Source organism: Anastrepha ludens, chromosome 6, assembly GCF_028408465.1.
Source record: "Anastrepha ludens isolate Willacy chromosome 6, idAnaLude1.1, whole genome shotgun sequence".
Classification (NCBI taxonomy): Eukaryota; Metazoa; Arthropoda; class Insecta; order Diptera; family Tephritidae; genus Anastrepha; species Anastrepha ludens.
The window spans coordinates 114,058,728-114,081,671 of NC_071502.1; the positions used below are offsets into that span (position 1 = coordinate 114,058,728).

At 37.7% G+C, this 22,944-nt stretch overlaps 2 protein-coding genes across 4 annotated transcripts in view; one reads left to right on the forward strand and one right to left on the reverse strand.

The window, feature by feature from the left end:
• LOC128868676 (general transcriptional corepressor trfA) overlaps window positions 1-8,689 on the reverse strand; it is a 77,076-nt gene extending 68,387 nt beyond the window's left edge. For all 3 annotated transcript variants that reach the window (XM_054111028.1, XM_054111027.1, XM_054111025.1), the window contains exon 1: window positions 8,443-8,689. The gene's annotated coding sequence lies outside the window, so the exon portion shown is untranslated. The remainder of the gene's footprint in view (window positions 1-8,442) is intronic.
• A 2,850-nt stretch (window positions 8,690-11,539) lies between these two features.
• LOC128867887 (NADH dehydrogenase [ubiquinone] 1 alpha subcomplex subunit 6) lies at window positions 11,540-15,342 on the forward strand. The gene is made up of 3 exons (XM_054109465.1): window positions 11,540-11,753; window positions 11,962-12,077; window positions 15,153-15,342. Exons 1-3 carry the CDS (start codon window positions 11,624-11,626, stop codon window positions 15,279-15,281), a joined length of 375 nt encoding a protein of 124 aa, XP_053965440.1. The 5' UTR covers window positions 11,540-11,623; the 3' UTR covers window positions 15,282-15,342.
• Window positions 15,343-22,944: the final 7,602 nt, after the last annotated feature.

Here is a 22,944-nt window from a genome sequence, read left to right on the forward strand (position 1 = left end):
GATTATATAATATATTTAAGTAGGCCTGATGTTGGCGCGCGATGAACACTTTTTACAGAGCGTCGATTTTCTTAATACAATCTTACGTTTTGTAAAACGGTTTGAGGCGAAAGTCTTTTCATGATGAAATGTTAATGAACACTGAATAAAATTATGTATTTAGTTTGAGAGTAGTGAAACGTGATCTGTCAAAAAATCCCTATTGGAAAATGTACCCCCAATCTGATCACCCGTCAGTAAGATCTTTTAACACCCGGTGAAACTATCACTAGTTATCGAACGCAATTAAAACACTGAAGAAAAAGCAGCCAAAGTTAGGTTAGGTTATGCTGGTAGTCGGTCTGCACGACCATCTCACTTAGACCTTACAGGTCCGTTGTGATATCACTGTGCTGTACGAGAACCACCATTACTTTCCTTCGTGGGACCGTTTTGTGGCTCTTATGAAACGTAGAATTGATCCCAGTCCCAAGCCAGACAGCTCTGTAAGAGAATTAAGATAGTATTTACCTAGACAATCTGCTCTGATTTTAGCTAGGGCTGGAAAATTGCAAAGGAAGAGTTAACTGTTTCTTCCTCTTCCTCATCTGAACAACTTCTACAATATTCATGGGGGAAAATTCCTAGTCTCAAGAAATGTCTGCCAAAAAGCCAATGATCGGTTATACAAGCCACGACCTTCTAGATATCCTCCCTTGAAAGGCTAAACAGTTCTTTTATATTTTTCTTGTTTATTGTATTTGCGGCCATAGTAACCTAGCTGTTATGCATGTGTCTTCATCTCTCCGTGACCTATTGACCTCTTGGATAATGCTGTTTTTTATTATTTATTTGCTCATGGCCAAAGGTATTCCAATAGTACTTCTATCACTGAGAAGTTGAAGAGCAGTACCTTTTCTGGCTAGCTCATCAGCTTTATAATTTCCCTCAATATCTCAGCGCCCCGTAACCCAAATAAGGCTGACCTTGAATATGACACTAATATCATTTAAGGCTTCCCGGCATCCCTGTGCAACTTTCGATCATAGTATAGTCGCATTCATTGATTTAACGGCCACCTGGCTGTCCGAAAATATATTTATAGTCGTTGCGTATTTAGATATGTAGCCACTTCTCTGCAGTAGTCTGGTAGTGGAACGGATAGTTTCAGTGCTAGTTCCTTCGAAAATACTCCATAGCCAACCTTATCGTCTAGCTTGGAACCATCTGTAAAAAGCAGCCAAAATATCAAGAATAAAATGAGAAGATGATCAACTTCGGCGTCATGTCGCAAAAAAGGTGAAGGCATACTTAGCAACACTGAGGCCTTCCCTCACCTGCCCTACGCTCCTTGCGAATATCGTTTATTTCGATCGACGGCACTTGCTCTGGCTGGTTGACGTTTCAACTCTTATGGAGAAGTCAAAAATTGGTTGTTTCATGGATCGCCTCAAAAAGCGAGGAGTTCGTCCGTTGCGGAATTCATGCGCTACCCGAAAGATGGAAAGAAGTAGTGGTAAGCAATGTATGAAACTTACTGACGCAGCTCAAGGATCTAATATCCGCCCCGATCTCTGGAACCTGAGCTACGATGAGATATTGAGCATAGAAATGCCAGCAGATACATATTTAGTGGGATACGCGGACGATATAGTGGCGGCCATACCAGCTCGGGACACTGAGGACGCTAGAAGGAAGCTGAACCAAGTCATGATAAGGGCGCAAATATGGCTTGAGGACCACGGTCTGGAACACGCCAAACATAAAACCTAAGTCATCCTTAGGACACGAGGTTACATGCCACTCGAGGTCAGCATGCAAATAGGCGACACGTCCTTAGTGACACAAAAAGTAGTAAAATACTTAGGTATTCAACTTGACTGCAGGCTTACTTTCTAGGCCCAGATACGGCATGCGGCAAAACATAATGGCAAACATCGGTGGGCCAACACAGAGCAAAAGAAAGCTAAGTATGGCGGCCACAAGCTCAATTCTCCTGTACGGCAGCGAAGTATGGGGAATTGTGCTAAGCTGCAAAGCCAAGCGCAATGCACTGGAGGCTGTGCAACGAACAGCGGCACTCAGAGTTGCCTCAGCCTACCGCACTGTCTCAGGCGCTGCAAGAAGAAACACGTCATCACTAGCTTCCCAGAACGGAGAGGCCAAACCATGCTGCGGTGGCATAGCCGATGGGATACTGAACCGAATGTCAAATGGACGGCGAAACTTATTCCATCAATTGACAAATGGGTCCAAAGGAACTGCGGTGAAGTGAACTACTTCTTAACTCAGTTCCTCTCGGGCCACGGATACGGAGTTACCTATACCGTATGGGCAAGGTAACCGATTCCAAGTGCATATACTGCGAAGCAGTACACACGTTGACGATGACGCTGAACACACGTTTTTTAGTTGTGACAGATGGCTCGCGGAAAGAAATGTTCTGAACGTGGAGACAACTGAGGCGCGGTAAAGAAATACATCGAGAACGTACTAAAAAAAAAAGAATGACCTCAACACAGTGCAACAAAGTGAAGCCGCACAGATAGAGACACAAGAAGACGAGCCTATAGCATGAAAGCTGGCTACAAATATGGTGGACCCAAACGTGGGTGAATAGAATTGGTCCTTTATGGATGCCGTTCTAGGCCTTCCCGAAGTAATATAGAAAGCAGTTCCGGGAAGGGTGTCTCCCCCCAGAAGGCGAGGAGAGATCGTTTTAGTGGCCACACCACACGACGCAGTAGACGACGGACGCTGTAAGTGCGAAGGCATTTTGAACCCTGCCTCACCCACGAAAAAAAAAAAGTATGAAACTTAAATGTGTGAAAGAAATCATTTTGAAATAACGCATTTTTGCATTTAGAGAAAAAAAAACTACGAAAGCAAAGTTGTACGACTTATACGAGAAAAATCTAAAAAAACGCTATAAGATAGTCGTAAAAATATGAATAAATTCTTCTCAGTAAACTCAGGCTAACTAATAAGTAAAAGGGACAAAAGCCTTATGAGATTCAGTGATTATTTATTGGTTCTATTGTAGAGGTAATCTTTCTAAGAGTAAAAGGACTATCTTTTTGAGAAAAAAAAATATTGAGATAACTTCTTTGTTTTTTGCTATTTTATTTATTATTATTTTTGGTTTTTAGATATCTGGTATTGAATTTTGTATGTACTATGTAAAGGGTGGTTAAGTTTCAAGGACCGGTATTGATTTTGAATAAATTACAATTTTTTTAAGAAGCTATTGTCATTTCTCTTTATTATGACAATATTGGTATGGCTCAATTACGTATGGCTCAACGTACGGAACAAAATATTGGCCATGTGGCCGCTGCGGCCCCGGCGGCACACCTTCATCCGATGGTCCAAATTTTCGATGACGCTGAGGCATAATTGAGGTTCTTTGCCGTTAATGTGCCGAATTATCTCATCCCTTAGCTCTTGAATTGTTGCTGGCTTATCGACGAACACCTTTTCTTTCAAATAACCCCAAAGAAAGAAGTCCAACGGTGTCGTTGACGTTTAGGTGTGGTTCACATTCAACATCGGCCCTTGAAATTTAACCACCCTTTACAATAAAATGAAATGAAAGGTAAAAAATTGCTATAAAAAATATAAAATAAAATCCAAAAATATTCTTTACTTATATTTTCTATTTACATTTCCAACTATTACATTGGCAGGGGCCGTATGTATGAATGTACTACCTTCCTATCGCAGCTCTGATTGGAGCGCATATGAGTACATACATACATACACATATGAGTACGAGTACATAAATATACAATTAAATGCTGATCGAAAAATTAGTATACGAGTACACTAATTTGATTGGAACTAATTTGATTTGAATGCCAATTGTCGCTGGACCTCAACCCGAACTCAATGCACAGTTAGATGATAAAGAAGATGGCAGTTGAAACGGAACTAAATGAAAGCCAAGTAAGGAAAAATGAAGAAGATTGAAGTCGCAATAAAGTTGCTAAGAAATTTGAGGACTGCATTCATCCCATTAGAGCAAAAAATTAATAAACAAACTAATCGTCGTTTATTCTATAATAGGTTATCAGCGGTACCATCCCTTTAGATATTCTAGCACAAGAACGCAAACGGAGATGGGAGGCAAAAAATGCTATCTCCCGAGGCAAGACGGAACTCTAAATGGTACGGTAGATGGTCAGCGAGACTAATACCCGATCTAAAAATGTGGGTAGAAAGAAGGCACGGTGAGGTTAACTATTATCTCACAAAGTTTTTGTCCGCACATGGGTCCTTTCGCAAGTATTTGTGACGAATGGGAAAAGTGAACCTACCAAACTTCATATATGGAGATATTGAGTATGATGATGCGGAGGACACCTTCTTTAAATGTGAGAGATAGAGCATAGAGAGAACAGCTCTTCAACAAGGTATTAGTGTATTTACACCTGAAGAAATTATCGAGAAAATGATGATAGACGAAGAAAAATGGAAAGCCGTCTCAAATTTCGTGGAGGATATTATCCGAAAAAAGAAGCATGAAATGGAAACTTATGCTGAAGAGCATTGAGCATAGGTTTCTCAAAACAGGCGACCCTGGACGCAGGGTGAGTAAAAAGTAAGTGCCCTTCTTAATACGCCCTCTACCTCGAAGCAATGCGCGAGCAGTCCCGGGGAGGAGGGAAAAATCCAACAGAAGAGGAGGGTTTTTTTAGTAGAATCACCATACACGTAGTAGCGACGGTGCAAAGACATTTTTAACCCAACCTCACCGCCAAACAAAAAAACAAAACTATGGCTTTTACACGTTCTCGGCCCTCCATTGCCCACACGGTTGGTGGGCACATGCTGCTCTCCAGTCTTTACGATCTCTGCATCGCACAAAGCGCCGGAGCTTCCGTTAGGTACCACAATAGAAACCTCAACGACTGCTCGGTCCTCACCAAAGCGCCGCCACTCCCCTTCTTTCATGCCACCGGCACCCCGCTACAATTCCCGTGAGAGGGCTAACCAACAGCTCTTGGTGCCACACTGTCTGTCCCGTAGGTCCGACCAGGATACTTGGGATGCTATTCTCACAGTGGCAGGTCCTATCTTCGGAGATGCTCTGGCCTGCGCACCGCTAGAGCTCTACATAAGTGATCGCCACATTTAGCGGTGCCATCTCCCACCATCAGACAATAACAACACCAGCGGCATACTCATCAGAACCAACGACAACAACTACACTGGCGACTCTCCTCACCTGTTACCAACGATGGCTACAAGGTGCACCGCAAGAAACACAAGCGGGACGGTGGTCGTGACCTAGTGTTTATAATTCCCACACTCGACCATTGGGATATCACCTTAGAATGTCAAGATCTAGCTGTCTAATCTAGCGATATCAAGCTCGAAATATTCAATGTTTATAATCCACTTATCCCCTGCTGCCTGGCAGAATATCACCCTGAGATTGGTGGACTTGTCAGAGGTGAAAACCGATTGGTTATTGGTGACTTTAATGCGCATCACGGCCTTTGGAACTCTAAGCTGTCGTAGGAGATAACTTTTGGCAGAGCAGATAGACGATTAGACATTCGGCACAGTAAACGATGACGCCCCTACCAGGACAGTTGGTAACTGCAGCAGCTCGCCTAGCCTAATTGCTGGCGCTTGTCTGATAAGTAGTATAAGTAGGTCGCCATTATCGTCTCGATAACAGCCCTCTTTATTTCCACGAGTCACCGCTCCTATATTAATTTTAGTAAAACTAATTGAGTCGGCTTCACAGAATTCACTGAAGACACCTTCGCCGCTCCACCCTATCCCACCTGTGTGCGTGTATGCGAACGCGCTTTCCGCACGATGATCACTGCTGCTGCGGCTCGCTTCATACCCGCTGAAAGGTTTAAAGACCTTCGTTCTAATTTCCCAGCGAGTGGCAAATCAGCACAAGCGGACTAAATGGGTAGAGACCTGCAACTTCTCCTCTAGTGTGAGTACGCTCTGGTCCAACGTAAGGTACCTGTAAAATCCAACGAAGCAAATTCACATTTGATGATAAAAAAGGTTTTTGCTACTAAGAGTAAAAAGAGGGTCTGAAAGTAAAGCTAAAGCTCATTTATCTTCCCACTAAAACTCATTTATAGTTCTGCTCGCAGGATCGTATTCTAGCCTGTGCTAGTGGAAGTCAACCTTACTGTGCCCTCTCGCGTGTTATGGTACTTTAGCCGTTTTTTTTTTATCAGATGAAACAATTTAGGAACTTAATAAACCATTGCGATCTTTAATAATATAGTATAAACAGAATAAAATCGCTGGGCAAATTCCACTCTAAAGCTTAAAAAGCATTGCAGGATATGACAAAGCACTTGCACACAACCAAAGCGACAATGCGAAGTACGTCTGACGAAATTCATCCTGAATAGATTTATTTTTTTATTTTTCCGCAACCGCTGGTGAAAAGTTTTCTTCACAAACGTTGCCTCATTTGCTGAAATGCCTTGAATATTATAAACATAATATTTAAAACTTTGATAATTTGAGTTAATTGAAAAAATTGAGGACTAATTTTTTCGCTTCTAATGCGAATTTCGTTTCAGTTCTGTTTAACTGGACGAAATGTTGCGACGAAAATGATGCTATCCACTCTCAATAAATAATTGACGCTGGTATATATAATATATGTATATATGTATATAATTGGCGCGTACACCCTTTTTGGGTGTTTGGTCGAGCTCCTCCTCCTATTTGTGGTATGCGTCTTGATGTTGTTCCACAAATGGAGGACCTATAGTTTTAAGACGACTCTGAACGGCAATATTTTTATGAGGAGCTTTTTTAATGGCAGAAATACACTCGGAGGTGTGCCATTGCCTGCCGAGGGGCGACCGCTATGAGAAAAATGTTTTTCTTAATTTTGGTGTTTCACCGAGATTCGAACCAACGTTCTCTCTGTGAATTCCGAATGGTAGTCACATACCAACCATTCGGCTACGACGGCCGACGCTGGTATAGGTGAGGAAAATATGGAAGGTGGCGACGTCAGCGAACCGATATCTCGCTCTCAGTGAAGTTGACAGTATCAGCTTTTTGATTTACTTTCATTTTTTTTTAACAAAACCAACGCAAAACTGAGTCTTGTCGAGGGCCTATGCTCCCGAGAGGAGTAAACAAGGAAACAAAATTTTCATTTTATTGTATTATTTTTCATTTTTATTGTTGTTCACGTGCGAATTTATCTTACTACGCCGTTCGCTTTCTTTTTTATCTAATTATTACGTCAGAGCCAGGAATAAATAGCATAATTTCACGAATGTTGCAATCTTGTGATCTACCATCCTCTATATTTTTACTCAGCTGATGGATGTTAAATAATAAAAATAATTAATAAAAATGTAATTATGTAATAATTCTTGAAATTTCATAAATTTCAAAAAAAGGATACGCTTGTTCAAACGCTTACAATAAATTTCGAGTTATCAGTTTCTTAAGCCATATCCCAGTCTGACAGAAAGGTAAAATGTGTGCGATATGTAATATACATACATATATGTATATAAAATACGCAATGAAAGCGAAATTCTGTCATTACAAAGTCTAGTATATGGATGGATGTATAAGCACATATGTATGTATATATGTACATATATTTTACAAATATGCACGAAACGAACGAAAATCAACTGTTATAACAAAATTTAACAAGCTTCTTCGCTGCTGTTCCTCACGTCTGCCTGCTCACGATACATTCACATATGCTCTAATATATGCATGTGTATGTGTGGAAGTCTTCAGCACCTCCGGTCATCCGGTACATCAAAAAACGCATTATCGAACTTTCTTCGAACAAAATTATAAAAAGGTGATTTTTTTTAGACTTTTGTTGCTGTCGCTGTCGCGGGTTTACTTATTTTTCTTTTTTTAATTTCTGCGTATTGTTCTTGTTGTTGTGGTAACTTGTTTTTGCTGGTGTATTTTAATTAAAAACCGAACAATTTTTACAAATAAATTCCCCATTTGACATTTCGATACCGACTTTCCGATTCTCTGAACTTCATTTGCATAATGAATTCAGTTTTATAACGACTTCCAAGTGATAGTGGGTCTGTATGTATACAAATAGAGGCGAGAGCGACGATGCACGCGTCTACATGAACATATGACGACAAACCTCCGGCGCTAGCGTTGGCGTTACTAGCGGCGAGCCGCAAATTTTGCTTTGATTTTATTAACGGTGGAATTTGAATATTTTTTTCATACTTCTGTTTGTATGTATTTAAATAATTGTATTTGCTAAATTTTTCCATTTTTTTATAATTTTTTTTTTTCGTCTCAGAAGCTTTCTTATATTTGGTCACTCTACATTTGCTTGATTTTATTACATTTCACTATTTTAGGCGCGGAGCACAAAACACCATAATAATAAATAAAAAAAGAAGAAAAAGTCAAAAAAGAAAAACAATCTACACGCGATTACAATCGCGAAAGCAAAACTACCTGATTGCGTTGCGTTACAGCTATGTAGGTATGTTTGTTTGTATCCGTGAATGTTTGGTATTTTACTCGTAATTTGCGTTTGCGCAGCCGCGTTCGTACCGTTTAGACCGACTACTTCAACGTTACAAATTGAACTCCGGCCGGGCGCACTCGCCAAAGCCAAGCAGCCAGCAGCCAGTCAATCAGCCAGGCCACGGCAAGCAAAAAGCCCCCACAAACCAGCCAGTCAACCAGCTCGCCCTACCGGCCGACCGCACATTCAAGCAAAATCCAAGCTCCAACGGCAGCACAATGCATGAAGCACCCACAAAAAATGCTGTTGTGAAAAAGCGTATGAAAAAAAATAATAATAATAAAAACAAGCTGAGGAGGAAAGCGTATAAGCGGCGTTTTGCACACTCGTTCACCATTGAGCTTTTACTTTGTATTGAGTGTCGATAGGAAATTTTAAGCGTTGCATTTAAAATTAATTATCGAATATCGAATGATTTCACTTTGGCCGTCAACTTTTTGTTTTTAAATTATATTTAATATTTAGATTTTATGGGCCAGTTTAAAAATGCACCACAGTTAAACTTACAGTCAAAAACTGACAATTGTAAAATTCAGAAGTTCCGCTTCCGATTTACCTGTGAATGCAAAGAGATATCGTAAGAGATCGATAACAATAATTCAAACGTAAATATAGGGAAAAATATAATAGTGCAACAACACTGTAAAATAATATCGATTTAGCTATGATTTTAGGAAATTTAAATTGAAAGAAGCGGCAGAAAATGTAATTAGTTTGAAAGTGTGAGGGAAGTAAGATTTTTTGGAGCCATACATTCAGATGGAAAATAATTTCGGGCATATTATGAAATATGCCTAAGTCAACAATAATTTTCAACCACTTTTTGAAGCATTTGAAGTTAATGCGCAAATACTGCATAAGCAGATTTTATTATTTTTTGGAGAGGTATATTTCCACTATTGACCATTTTGTGGAATAGGTAGTTAATAAAATCCTGTGGATTAGTGTAGCTCTAAGTGGAAGATTTTTATTTTTACATAAGGCCATTGAAGGCCGTAAATATGGAAAAGGCTAATTTGACTATGTCAGTGCCGACCCCACTTTATATGTATCTATTTGACTACTTCCCATCTTGACTTCCTGGAAAAACTCTATGAGGGGTTGCTAAGGGCACAATGAGCATAAGATTAGCCAATACAGCATAAAGTCGTATTGAATATCGAAACTGCGCGCAAAGACAACTACTAAGTAATCTAACCGAAGAGTTCTTAGATATGAGAAACGCTTTTAATATCATTAAATGGTCAATTCAAGATGTGTGTAAGTATGTGGTTTGATGAAAACTACTATATGAAAAAGCGAGATTATATTTTTACTTGTTAATATCTATACAATTCAATTAGTGCAATAACAAATAATGCGCAGTGAATAGAAAATAAATGAAGAATATCCGTAATAATGAGGTGGTTTTTTAATGGCAGTACTGGCCGTTAGTGATCTGAAGGAATTTTTCCCTACCCACAAAAACAAAAAACAGGTTATATTTATAAAAACATATTTAAGATATTTATTTTTAATTTTATGATCTGTCATATGCAATTTAAACATATTTTGTAATATACTAGCTGACCGGCGAACTTTGTTCCGCCCTAGAGGTAATAAAAAAGCAGATTTTTGATTTTATTAAGTTAATTTTTTTATTAATCAAGTATTTCAATAAAGCTTTAATAGATTGCTCTCTTCAGTTAAGCACCTTGTGATACACGAAATTTTTTGTTTTATTATCAGGTGCAAGAATAAACAACGCAGATGGTTCTCCGACCCATGAACATGCCACATATAATTGACCATGTGAGAAACATTCATTTTCTAGATTCAGACCACAAACTTTCAAGGATTGGCCTTGTAATTTGTTAATGGTCATGGCGAATGCAAGACGGGTCGGAAATTGAAGTATTTTAAACTCAAACGGAAGATCGGTTGAGATCATCGGGATCCTCGGAATGAGAACTTCTTCACCTTCGAATTTTCCTTTGAGTATCATCGCGTAAATCACATTGTTCATCAATTTATTTACCACCGAACGCATACCGTTGCAAAGTTTTGTTGGGCTTATGTTTCACTCTTCCACTAAGGCAGTACAATCCGGCCGTTTTACCGGAAAACTTCAATGCGTCACAATACTCGCAAACAACGTTCATTGGCCTAATGCAAACGCTAGGATGCACGCAGTAATCAGTGTTGCAATCATATTGAAACGCTGCTCGATTCAAATCAGCATTTGATAATTCTCTTCTTGTGCGTCAAAAATGATCTACTTGTTGATCTCTATTATTCGCTCGACGATTTCGCTTTGCCAACCGAGCTATTTCACGGTTGCTCTTGTGATTGAGAAGCACGAAGTCGAGCCATACTAACGCAGCGCTCTTCACGGGCAATTCCTTGTGCTTCTTCAGTCGTTTCATTCGCAATGTTTCGTATCCTTATTGCATTACGGCTTTGTCGGGAGAGATTCGATAGTCTTGGTCACGGCATTGATAATGATGATTCAAAGAGAATACAAATTACTGTGATTATATATTTCTGACAAAATTTATATTATCAAATTTTCTACTTAACCATAGACAAAATTACGTTTAGCTGGCATTTGCGTGTTGTTATTCCATATCATTCCACATTTTATAGTGACTTCACGGAAACGCGTTCGAATGGGATAAAAAATATCCTATGTCCGTCTCCTGGTTCTAAGCTACCTCTCCACCAATTTTCAGCCATCGGTTCAGCCGTTCTCGAGTTATAAATAATGTAACTAACATGACTTTCTTTTATATATATAGATGTATATTATTGTATATAATATTTAAAAAACAAAGCAATTGTATTTTTCACCTATCTGGCTTCTAACGCTTAACCGTATTACTATTCCTCCTATTTTCGGTAAATTTATCCATTTCAATCGACAGATGTTATCGATATATGAAATTAGTAATATCGTAACATTCAGTGAACTAAACTTAATTTAACTTTTTTTTTTTTATTGGCAGCACCATCGACACCCTCTGAAAATCAGCTGTTTGCGAAATTCACTGTCAACTTCATATATCTGAATTTTTGCTGTGTTTCTTGCATAGTTGAACGAAATTTTCTTTGTTTGCCGAAATCGAAGCAATGGCCGGACGTGAAGCCGTAAGGAAAGCTGTGCAGCAAGTGCGTCCCATCTTGTCAGTGGATCGCGAAGAAGCGCGTAAACGTGCGTTGAATCTTTATAAAGCTTGGTATCGGCAAATCCCGTATATTGGTAAGTGCATGAAGGTTGTCACAATGTTTGTTATGTCATCGACCGCCGCAAGTAAATTGGAAGCGACAGAGTTGTTGCTAAAGGCATAAAGAAGCATAAATACAGATCCTGTACCACAGTTGATCTCTAACGCAACGACTGCCACACAAGCATACATCATCGCAGTAGACACTTTTCTTACAACTAACATAAACTTTCTTATATGCAGTAATGGACTACGACATCCCCAAAACGGTGGAGCAGTGCCGCACTAAATTACGTGAAGAATTTGAAAAGCATCGTAATGTGACGGATGTGCGTGTAATTGACATGCTGGTCATAAAGGTAAGCATCGAAGAGCCGTTGTTTGTTGACATATGCAATTTCTTCAGTCAAGGCTAAGAATATTCATTGATATTATTCAGGATCATTTTCATAAAGTTCTGCTCTGATACGTCACATCATTTATTGTTTACAGCAATTCTCTAATTTATTAAGAGTTACGCCTACTTGTTTTACGGTTTAACCTATCTGAGCATAGTTACGGTGAATGATGGGGGAATTTGGGTACGTTTTCTTATCAGATCAAAGAAGTTCCCACAAAGGCATGCTGGAATGTCCGTATTTGGACGGACAAAATACAGCAAGTTCAGATAACGCAAATTGACAAAATTAGTTGTTAAAACAGACAAGTAATTTAATGGTTTATTGTAAACTTTTATAAAGTAGTTGCTACTAGTATATCCATTATTTTCCGTATATTATATCAAATTAAACTAGTACCCAGGAATTGGGTCCATTTCCATGTTCCGGATATTGTAGTGGGTTAAAACTGTTATTTGTCCAGAATTGTGAAGGTACCACGCACACCAAACGACACCAACCGCCTATTCACATGCTCCCTCAATCTCACTCGTCTAACACCCCTTTTTCTCCAGGACTCGCCCCGTTTCCTGAGTCTGTCATTAGATGAAAGAGACGACGACCAATGTACCTCCCACTCCGATTTTTGATTAGGGCATGCACTGCTTCCAAAAAATGCAATCCCTAGCCACCTATAGCCGCTATGGGTTCCTGAGATCTAGGGAAACAAAATAGTGACGCCTTGGTGGTTATGAGTGATTATATTTCTTTTTAAGCGATACATCACACATTCATACCAGCAATGTATGGTATTTGAACATAACTTTTTTTTATAAAATTAGTTAATACCAACTGATAAATTCTTTTAAACAAAAATATGCTCTTTTAGACAAACCATTCCGACATAATAAGCGAAACATTCGTGGCATGCACATTTTTGAATCCAATACTTCTTACTTCACATAAGGCTGTAATTTTCCCCATACTTTTTGAACTCGTAAAAATTTCGATGTTATTTTAAACATCAGACTTATTTTTTCGCACAGCGTTAGCAAGTGGCGAATAGATGAAGCATTTGGTGTAAATGAACATATATTGGTAACACGGCAATAGAGCTGCCTTAAATTGCATGTGTTTGTACGACAGTGAGTTATACCAGTCTAATGAGGTAATGACAATACTCGCTTGCGGCGAATCTTGCACGAAAACTTTGTTGTTGCTTTCACATGCAAATTTTTCGTTAAGTTAGTCGATTAGAGAAGTGGCGAATAGAAGAGGCCTTTTGTTGGTGCTTCCACAAATTAATTTTTCATTAAGTTAGTCGATCAAAGAAGTGGAAAAGGCCTATCGATAAACTAAAGTATTACAGTCCTAAGACCAAAATATAAATGAATTATTTTTCGTTGGCAATGCCATGTTGCTCACATTCTCTGCTTTTGGTGAGAAGACGCCAAGGCAAATTCATATATGGTGAATTCACTACAGGGAAACCGGCATTTGCATATATTTTGTTTTTGCAATTTAGTGATTTGTATGTCAAAACTTCAGAATCGAAAATAATAGAATACACGATTGCGCCATCAGTAGGCCGTGAAGTCAACACCGAAAAAAAATGACTTAGACACAAAAGATTATTTAGTTGCTGACGTCACTCAAAACAGCCTATTCAGAAGGGGAAGCAAAAAAGCGCATCACTGATACAAACCATCAGATGGCGCGAAAAAAAATAAAAAATCGGCTGCTGTATTAAGTCCACCTTGTATGAATCCACCATGGAAGGTGGACCCCTACAGGTTTAAATTCTGTCCCCAACGAGCTGAACTTTTATAAAGAACTATTTTTTTGTAAAAATACATATATACAGGTTGCATACGATTTAAGGGCAACTTGATAGTTTGAGAGTAAAACTAATTAGATTTTATTTTGAACAATACTTAATGAAACTTCTGTAATTTTGTATACATCATTAAATTATTATATATCTATAAAGTCATTCAATAAAATTTCCATTAGCTGCAATAACCTTCTCGAACCGAGTCCGGAAACGATTGCATGCGAATCAAATGCTCTTTATTCAATAAACCATAACGGTATTAATTACAGCCATCAGAGAAGAAATTTTGTTATGAGGACGCTTATTGGTTTCACGTTCAAATACACCCCATACGTAGTAATCCAGTGGATTGAGGTCTGCGAAGTTAGGTGGCCATAAGTTCGGTGCTCTCAGGCGCTTCGACATAAACTGTCTTCTGCGACAACTCAACGGGTAAGACGCTCAGAAACATTAAGCTCCCTCACAAGGGCCTTCTGATTTTGAAGGGTCCTTGACAATGATCGCTCGCACTTGTCGATTAAATTCTGCAGATCGAACGGTGGCAGGGCGTACCTCGTATTTTTTGCGTTTAGCAACATATTCTGCATCGCAGCCTTATAATTCCACCTCTCAGAGAACCTTCTGAATGCATGAACGACGCACTTAAAAAAATTAGAGATTTTTAAATCGATATGTTTTGCACATTTAAAGACGATAACTGCACATATCTTCATTTCTTGAGTTAAATTGAAGTCCTCCATGTCCTATCTGAAAAAGAGCAAAAAGAAAAAAAATGGTTTCGGAAAGTTATATTCATATCAATGCAGGTGCTCAAAACCCGTATGCACCCTGTATATATAATTGGTGCTTACAACCTTTTTTGGGTGTTTGAACGAGCTCCTTCTCCTATATATAGCGTGCGTCTTGATGTTGTCCCACAAATGAAGGGATCTACAGTTTTAAGGCAACTCCGAACGGCAGATGGTTTTTTATGGGATTTTTCATAGCAGAAATCAACCCGAAGGTTTGCCATTGCGTGCCGAGGGGTCAACGCTATTAGAAAAAACTTATTCTTTTATTTGATGTTTGGGTACGGAGATTCGAAACTGCGCACTTCCGAATGGTAATCATGCCAACATGCCATGTTATTGCCAACAACATAGTTTAACGTAGTTGTTTATAAAATACATATAAAAAGTATGATTATTCTAATAATTTTGATTTATTAAAAACTACTTTTACAGGGTCAAATGGAGCTGAAGGAGACAGTCGAAATATGGAAGCAGAAGGGTCACATAATGCGTTATTGGAAGGAGAGCCAAGATCCTAAGCCAACAGACTTCTTATCCAAATTCTTGCAAGGTGTTAATTAGAAAAATTGTAAAAATAAATGTATAGAATAAATCTCGAGTACATTGTGCTATCAAATTCTAATGGAGTTGCAGAAGTACGAAGAAAATGGTGATAGCTTCAAATGAAAACAAAACTCTTAAAACATTTTATCACGTTTGTGTTATATTTGGAATTAACTTATTTTTATGAATCAATAGAAAACTTAAAGAAAAAAAATGAAAAATCTTGAAGTAACCTTCATTTTGAATTAAAGATCATCACGTTTTAGAAGCGATATTTTGCAACGGATTGTACCGTCACCATAGAATCGTGCAAATACCGTAGTACCGTGCGTGGATGCATCCAAATAGATTACAGGGCATCCTCGTGGAGAAATACACAATTATACGGATGTGATGTGTCAAGTATTTCAATAGCCGGACTCATCTCCTCAATATTCATTTCCTCTTATGCATCAATCTCGTCTGAGTAATCTACTTGGTGTCGCCTGCAATATTCCCAGAACTTTGCAAAAGCTCAGTATTTTAAGCTACATAAAAGTTATTGAAGAAATTATATTTAATATTCTATATTAATACATCTCACTGTACAATAACTATTCTACCTACGATGTACTTTCGCTGACTGTGCTTAAATTCTTATGGAGTCTTGTGATCGTTCAGATCTCCTTTGCTACGGATAGCTCCAAGCATTCATCCGACAGCTTAAAAAATATTCCACATTTGAATTTTTGCAAATACTTTCAAGGAACATAACTAGCACTCTATTTATCACCAGTATACCTTACTAAAACATTCTAACCCTTTCTACTTGGAATCAGCTGGCGACGCATGAATTGATTCCTTTGTGCCAACATTTCCATTTGGTTCAAAAAGGTTCCTTTAATGATGAAATAATTGTTCAGAAGATGTATAATTAATTACAAGATCCCTATTGAGTGTTGACGTGTGTTCACCGCACTCAACAATTACAGCAATATTGCGACCCTGTTCCTTTTTTGATGTCTGCCAAGTTCATTGCGAATTCGCCACCTACCAATTACAAATGGTGTGTAGTTTAAATTTTGGTATGGATATTTTCTTTTTTATAAATTTAAAGATTTATTTAGATACAAATTACAACACATTTCTCTACAATATTTTCGATTGTGCCTGCTCCAAAGTTAGGAAACTAAATGTTTTTTTGAAGCTCAGTGATCAGTGCAAACACGAAAAATTCAGAAAGAAACTGTTAAAAATAACGCTCTAGACAAAGAGAAGTAAAATAAATTTTCAATTTGAATTTAACAAATCCTCCGTTAAAATATTTCATTTGAAAAATATGGGCAAGACAGTTTCAGTATTTCGAGTTTCTCACAATATTCTGCCATGGCGTCGAAAGAGATTTTACTTGCGGACAAAGAAAATGTAAATATGCATGAATGTAAAATATGAAAATGTATGTATGTATGTGTGTGTATTCATATTTTAAAGATGAGTTTTCGTTATAGCAACAACTATTTTAGCACAATCATGCAAATGTAATTCTCGTACTGTAGCAAAACCGCGAAGTAACTTATTCAGTAATTCAAGCCACATTTTACTATTGTCCAATGTGATCCCTTTTAAGTTGGTCAGGTAGTTTGTCACTAAATTAAAGCTGTTTGACAAGAAATTATTGCTATTTCTTTCGATACAACTGTTGATAAGCCGAGCTCCTGAATTTGTATGTAGTTTTTGTATACAGTGGGCGTGCCGTCATTCGTAAATAGGTAGGTTAGCATTTTTTTAATTGTTTTCGGGAATATCAAAAATATATTTATGTAGAAGGATTTTTGGTAACTGAAATATGCTTACCCTAAGTTCAATTTAAGATTGACGAAAGTCGATGGCTTCAGTTGTTCTTTGAAGGTCCTTATCTACATTAAAATAATCGCGTTACCTTGGCTCGTTCCTGGAAATGTGGAATTGAAATTTATTATGATTTTAAGAATGCCAGTTATGTAGGTGTCAATTTGTTCTTAACAAACATAAACGACTTTGTTTCGCCAACTTGTATTTGGTTTTAGGGCAAGAGAAACGCACTTTTCGAGGCTTTTTTGGCTACTTTTAAGGGGTTATACGCAGTTATGAAGCAAATAAAAGACGGGTTGTCAAGGATTTATCCTGAAGAAACTTCAGAATATTTTAATTTGAAAATTTTTGGCGGTTATAAAAGCATCCTTCAAGAACGTAACAAAATTTTTTATTTATGAAAATGTTGATTATAGAGCGCGCTGCAGGCGATTTCTGGAACCTCCTTTAAAAAAAGACGATTTACGGTGTAAATCGTAACTCAGAATTGGATTATCTGAAATCAAAAAACCAAACAAATTTTGTTAATATATTAGATTATCTAGTAATTAATCGTTCGGCTAATCAAAATAGTGAATTTTCACAAAATGGCAGCTTTTAAAAGAAATGATTTCGATTTTTACGTTAAAATTTGGCCGTAAATTGATTATAAAATGGAAAATAAGTATCAGATTTACAAAAGGAACGATTAATTACTAGAAAATGTATCTTTAAAGATTGAGTTAAAACGGTTGACCGATCAAACAAGCCGTTTTCGAGATATCGTGTACACCGACTTGAAAAATGCCGTTTTGAAAAAAACACGTTTAAAGTTTCAATACCTACCTTAAAACGTGCCGAGGCATCTCTACATATTTAGGTATAACTCCGAAAGTATTGCTTAGATCTACTTCAAATTTCGTGTGTATATTTTTGAATATATGTACATTCTTCTTAATTGGCGCGATAACCGCTTATGCGATTTTGGCAGAGCTTAACAAAGCGCGCCAGTCGTTTCTTTCTCGTGCTAACCGGCGCCAATTGGACACACCAAGTGAAGCCAAGTCCTTCTCCACCTGATCTTTCCAACACAGAGGAGGCCTTCCTCTTCCTCTGCTACCACCAGCTGGTACCGCATCGAATACTTTCAAAGCCGGAGCGTTTGTATCCATTCGGACGACATGACCCAGCCAAAGTAGCCGCTGGATCTTTATTCGCTGCGCTATGTCTATGTCGTCGTAAAGCTCATACAGCTCATCGTTCCATCGTCTGCGATATTCGCCGTTGCCAACGTGCAAAGGTCCAAAAATCTTACGCAGAATCTTTCTCTCGAACACTCCAAGCGTCGCTTCATCGGATGTTGTCATCGTCCAAGCTTCTGCGCCATACGTCAGGACGGGCATGATGAGAGTCTTGTAGAGTGTTAGTTTTGTTCGTCGAGAGAGGACTTTACTGCTCAGTTGCCTACTTAGTCCAAAGTAGCACTTGTTGGCAAGAGAGATTCTACGTTGGATTTCAAGGCTGACATTGTTATCGGTGTTAATGCTGGTTCCTAAATAAACGAAGTCTTTTACAACCTCGAAATTATAACTGTCTACAGTGACGTGGGTGCCGATACGCGAGTGCGCCGACTGTTTGTTTGAAGACAGGAGGTACTTCGTTTTGTCCTCGTTCACCACCAAACCCATTCGCTTTGCCTCTTTATCCAGTTTGGAGAAGGCAGAACTAACAGCGCGGTTGTTAAGGCCGATGATATCGATATCATCGGCATACGCCAACAATTGTACGCTCTTATAAAATATTGTGCCTGAGCGATTAAGTTCTGCGGCTCGTACGATGCTCTCCAACATCAAGTTAAAGAAGTCACACGACAGTGAGTCACCCTGTCTGAAACCTCGTTTGGTATCAAACGGCTCGGAGAGGTCCTTCCCAATTCTGACGGCGCTGCTGGTGTTGAGCAACGTCATCTTACATAGCCATATTAGTTTTGCGGGGATACCAAATTCAGACACAGCGGCATACAGGTAACTCCTTTCCGTACTGTTGAATGCAGCTTTGAAGTCGATGAAAACATTGTATGTACATTACAAAAATGCAATAAAAAAAATCGATTTTTTTGAAAGTCATAACTGCGTATAACCCCTTAAATACAAAAAAACCATTTATTACAATTATTTTATTTCAAATTTAAAAAAATATGTGTAACTCAATTATAATCCTAAGTCCTATACTCGATAGATATATTCCCAAAAAATTTATTCATTCATGTAAAAAGAGAATTAAGTGAAAAAAATATTTAAAAAAAAAATATTTTTAAAGTTCACTTACGAATTTATTTCGTGCTTACACATTTTAATTCATTAAATATCTTATAAGAAATGAAATATTGAATGCCGAAACCAAAATCTACCGAGTCTCAGAGACTTTTCCTGAGACTAAGTTAAACGCTTTCTACATGTGTCGAAAAATCTCACTCTGTTTGTTGTATTAGATTAAAAAAAAAATTCATAAAATATAGCAAATCGTGTTAAAAAAATTAAGTTGGCGCATTGCCCCAAGCTGTCGAAGAGAGCAGTACCCAGTGACCTTAATCGTATAGCTGCCAAACCCGGACATTTACATAGAAAGTGCTCAACAGTTTCCATTTCTGAATTGATATTTGCGATAAAAATTTGAATATTAGAAATGAACGACGAAAAATTAATTGACTTAGTAGAAAATTATCCATGTTTTCATGACAAAATGCAAATGTTGTCATTAATTCCACTTCAATATCAGCTATTTGTGGTTACGGCATGACTAATCGACAAATAATTAATCTTGCGGCTATGGTCTTGATTTCGCCTCAACCAATTGCAGATTTAGGTAAGTTTTAGTGGTGATAAGAATATTTTGAAAATAGTTGACTACAGAGTGACATTTCGATGTCCCTAATTGTGACCGATGGACACGGTGGAGTTCGATTTTTTTTATTGCCCTATTTGTGAAATTTCGACATTCAAATCACCAAATTGTAAAAAAATATGTAAATGTTGCTGTATAGGAGCTCAACTTGGTACCACTTATTCGCCAGTTGCAAATAAAGAAATAATCTTAACTTTTCACATTGCCCAATAAGAAGTGAATTCAATTTTGAATTTTAATTTACCACTTATTTGCCAAAAAGTTACCCTTATTAATATTTCAAACCACTCATATTTCATTCATCTCATATTTATTTCAAACAAAATTAGAGTTGGAAAAATGTTCGAAGACTTAATTCAAATTATAAATAAATATTTATCGTTCCACATACACAGTATGTAGCGAACCAATTGACAAAGCTGCTCCATAGGCGCCTGCTCAACATCGACGTCACTCACCAAGTTAGGTAGGTTATAAATTTGTTCATAATAAATTTCTGAGGCGTATGCCATATAGCTTAAGTCGACTTACGATAAAAATTAAATTGTTTTCTCAATAGCCTATTCTTTTAAGGGGTTATACGCAGTTATGACTTTCAAAAAAATCGATTTTTTTGAAGTGAAAACCTCTTTAGAATCATTGGGAGTGATTTGAGACTCGATGAAACGAAAAAGCGACACCAAAAAGAAGAAGAAAAAAGATATACGTATATATATGTATGCATAGAAAATGCTTCATTACCAGGCACACGGAAGGATGGCATAAGCAAATTTAAATTTGTGAATTTATATATGTATGTATATATGCGGATATATGTATATATGTTGTGTCTATGTACATATGTGCCTCGCCACAGCAAAACATACGGTAAAATTTCTCAAGAAATCTAGCGCGCATTCATAGGCACAGCATTGCATGTACAGTAGGGCGGGTCGATTTAAAAATCGCTCATTGCTCTATGAAAATCGTATTCTAGGGATCAAAATAAGAAACTCTGCCGAAGGAACCATACCTCTAAAACGAATTCTGATGTCCCCCAATTTCAAGATATCACCATTTTTGGCCTTTACATGAAAAAATCAGCTAAATGGCTATGTTTTTTCTTTATTTTTATTTATTTATAATATTATCTATTTTTTCTCTTAAGAAATTTATTTAGTCAGAACATATGTAAATGAATGAATGTGAGTTATAGAAAAGAAACTAAAAAGTTCGACCCATATTGGGGGACATCAGAAATCGTGTTAGAGGTATGGTTCCTTCGGCAAAATTTCTTATTCTGATCCCTAGAATATGATTTTCACAGAGCAATTGGCGATTTTTTTGCCTTCCCACAAATCGACCCGGCCTAATGTACAGTAACCTTGAACAGGCAGAGCTGCCCATACATATATGGGTGCAAACATATTTACGGAACCGCGGGCACTCGACTTGACAAAAATTTAATATTGGCAAATAATTCTACGCGAAATATTCCAATATTGACTATTTTCGAATTGTCGAGAAAATTAGCATATGGGCGGCTCGTTTTATGAATGAAAGTACTTGCTCTTAGAACTATGAGCTCGAATTTATAAATCAATTTTTTGATGATGAGTTTTTGTTGCACAGTACAATAGTTGAAACTGTTCGGCGCCGCCGCGATGGTTCAGCGCTATGGCAACTAGGATGATGGCCGCTACGCCTGCGCCTATTAATGCATTTTGTTCTTGTAGTCGCTAGGCATAGAATTTTAGCTTTGGTCGACATACGCATTTACAGGAATAAAGTGAGTGGCCTGTGTGTGCGGTTGTATGTAGATGCATATGTGTATATTAATAAGCATTGTTTTGCTGGAAGTTCAGAACACAAATATGTATGTACGTACATAGGCTAGGCCCATGATTCAATAATAAAAGGTTTGCTCAGTAAGCAGCTTTCTCATTCCCTCTTGACAAATCGGCTCCCTTAGCAAGACACTGGGTTGCTAGCTCTAGAAATTTTTACTAAAAGTGGAGGAAAAGTAAAATTTGTAGAAAAAACATTTCATTTTCAAAATGGACTGCTTACGAGCAACAACTCGCTCAAGAGTTGTCATCGGTATTTTCAGAACTATGGTAGTATGACATGAAATAGATACCGCTTAGGTCAGGATATGATAGAGTATTTGACGCAATCCGAGATCGAGATCGAGAATTTAAAAAGCTTTATTTCTTATGATGTGGTGATTTATACGGAACTCATGTTTTGCAAAGAGCTAGCGTTTGCTAAAGAGTTACAGCAGGGAGAATTATTGAATAGTCCCGACGCAATCGATTACATTGCAGACCTCATTATAAAAAAGTTGGCAGAACTTGTTTCCAATGAGCCCACCTTCCTATGGATGGATGAAGTGTCCAGAGGAGGCTTAGAAAAGCACAGTACCAGTATGAAAGAGCTTCTCATAAAAAACCATCTACCGGAATCGGCTTAAAACTGTAGGGTATTCCAATTGTGGAACGCGCGCTACAAATAGGAGGAGGATCTCGGTGAAACACCTAACAGAAGAGTACGTGCCAATTATTTCTTTATTTTTAACAAAATAGTTTCATATTGGCGAAACGTTGCGATTGATTTTAAATTTAAAAATCGATTCACAAAATAAAATCTTGGATTATGTGAAATAATTTCTTGTTTTAATATTAGACTTGGCAATTTCCGCTAATCACTTCTATCTATACCATTATTTACATTCAAGTATTAATTAAAATTTATTTTTTAAACCGTTCGCAGTTTGTTTCCATTTAAGTAACAAAATACTATTTTGCTACCATTTTTACCAAAAAGGATTTAATTTTTTCCTTTTTATGGACCTTCTTAAATACAACCTTTTGTAAGGGAGTGTCAAAATTCGAATGTCACTAGTGAGCAAACCTTTAATAATTGAATCATGGGCTAGGCCATAGTATAGCATACATACAAGAATGATAGAAAGAAGATTGCGCCCATC

Bases quoted from the DNA above. Each gene is read 5' to 3' on its own strand.
- LOC128867887 (XM_054109465.1), top strand. From the start codon at position 11,624: ATGGCCGGACGTGAAGCCGTAAGGAAAGCTGTGCAGCAAGTGCGTCCC. The intron at 11,754-11,961 runs GTAAGTGCATGA...TCTTATATGCAG, and splicing joins TCGGCAAATCCCGTATATTG to TAATGGACTACGACATCCCC. The intron at 12,078-15,152 runs GTAAGCATCGAA...CTACTTTTACAG, and splicing joins TTGACATGCTGGTCATAAAG to GGTCAAATGGAGCTGAAGGA.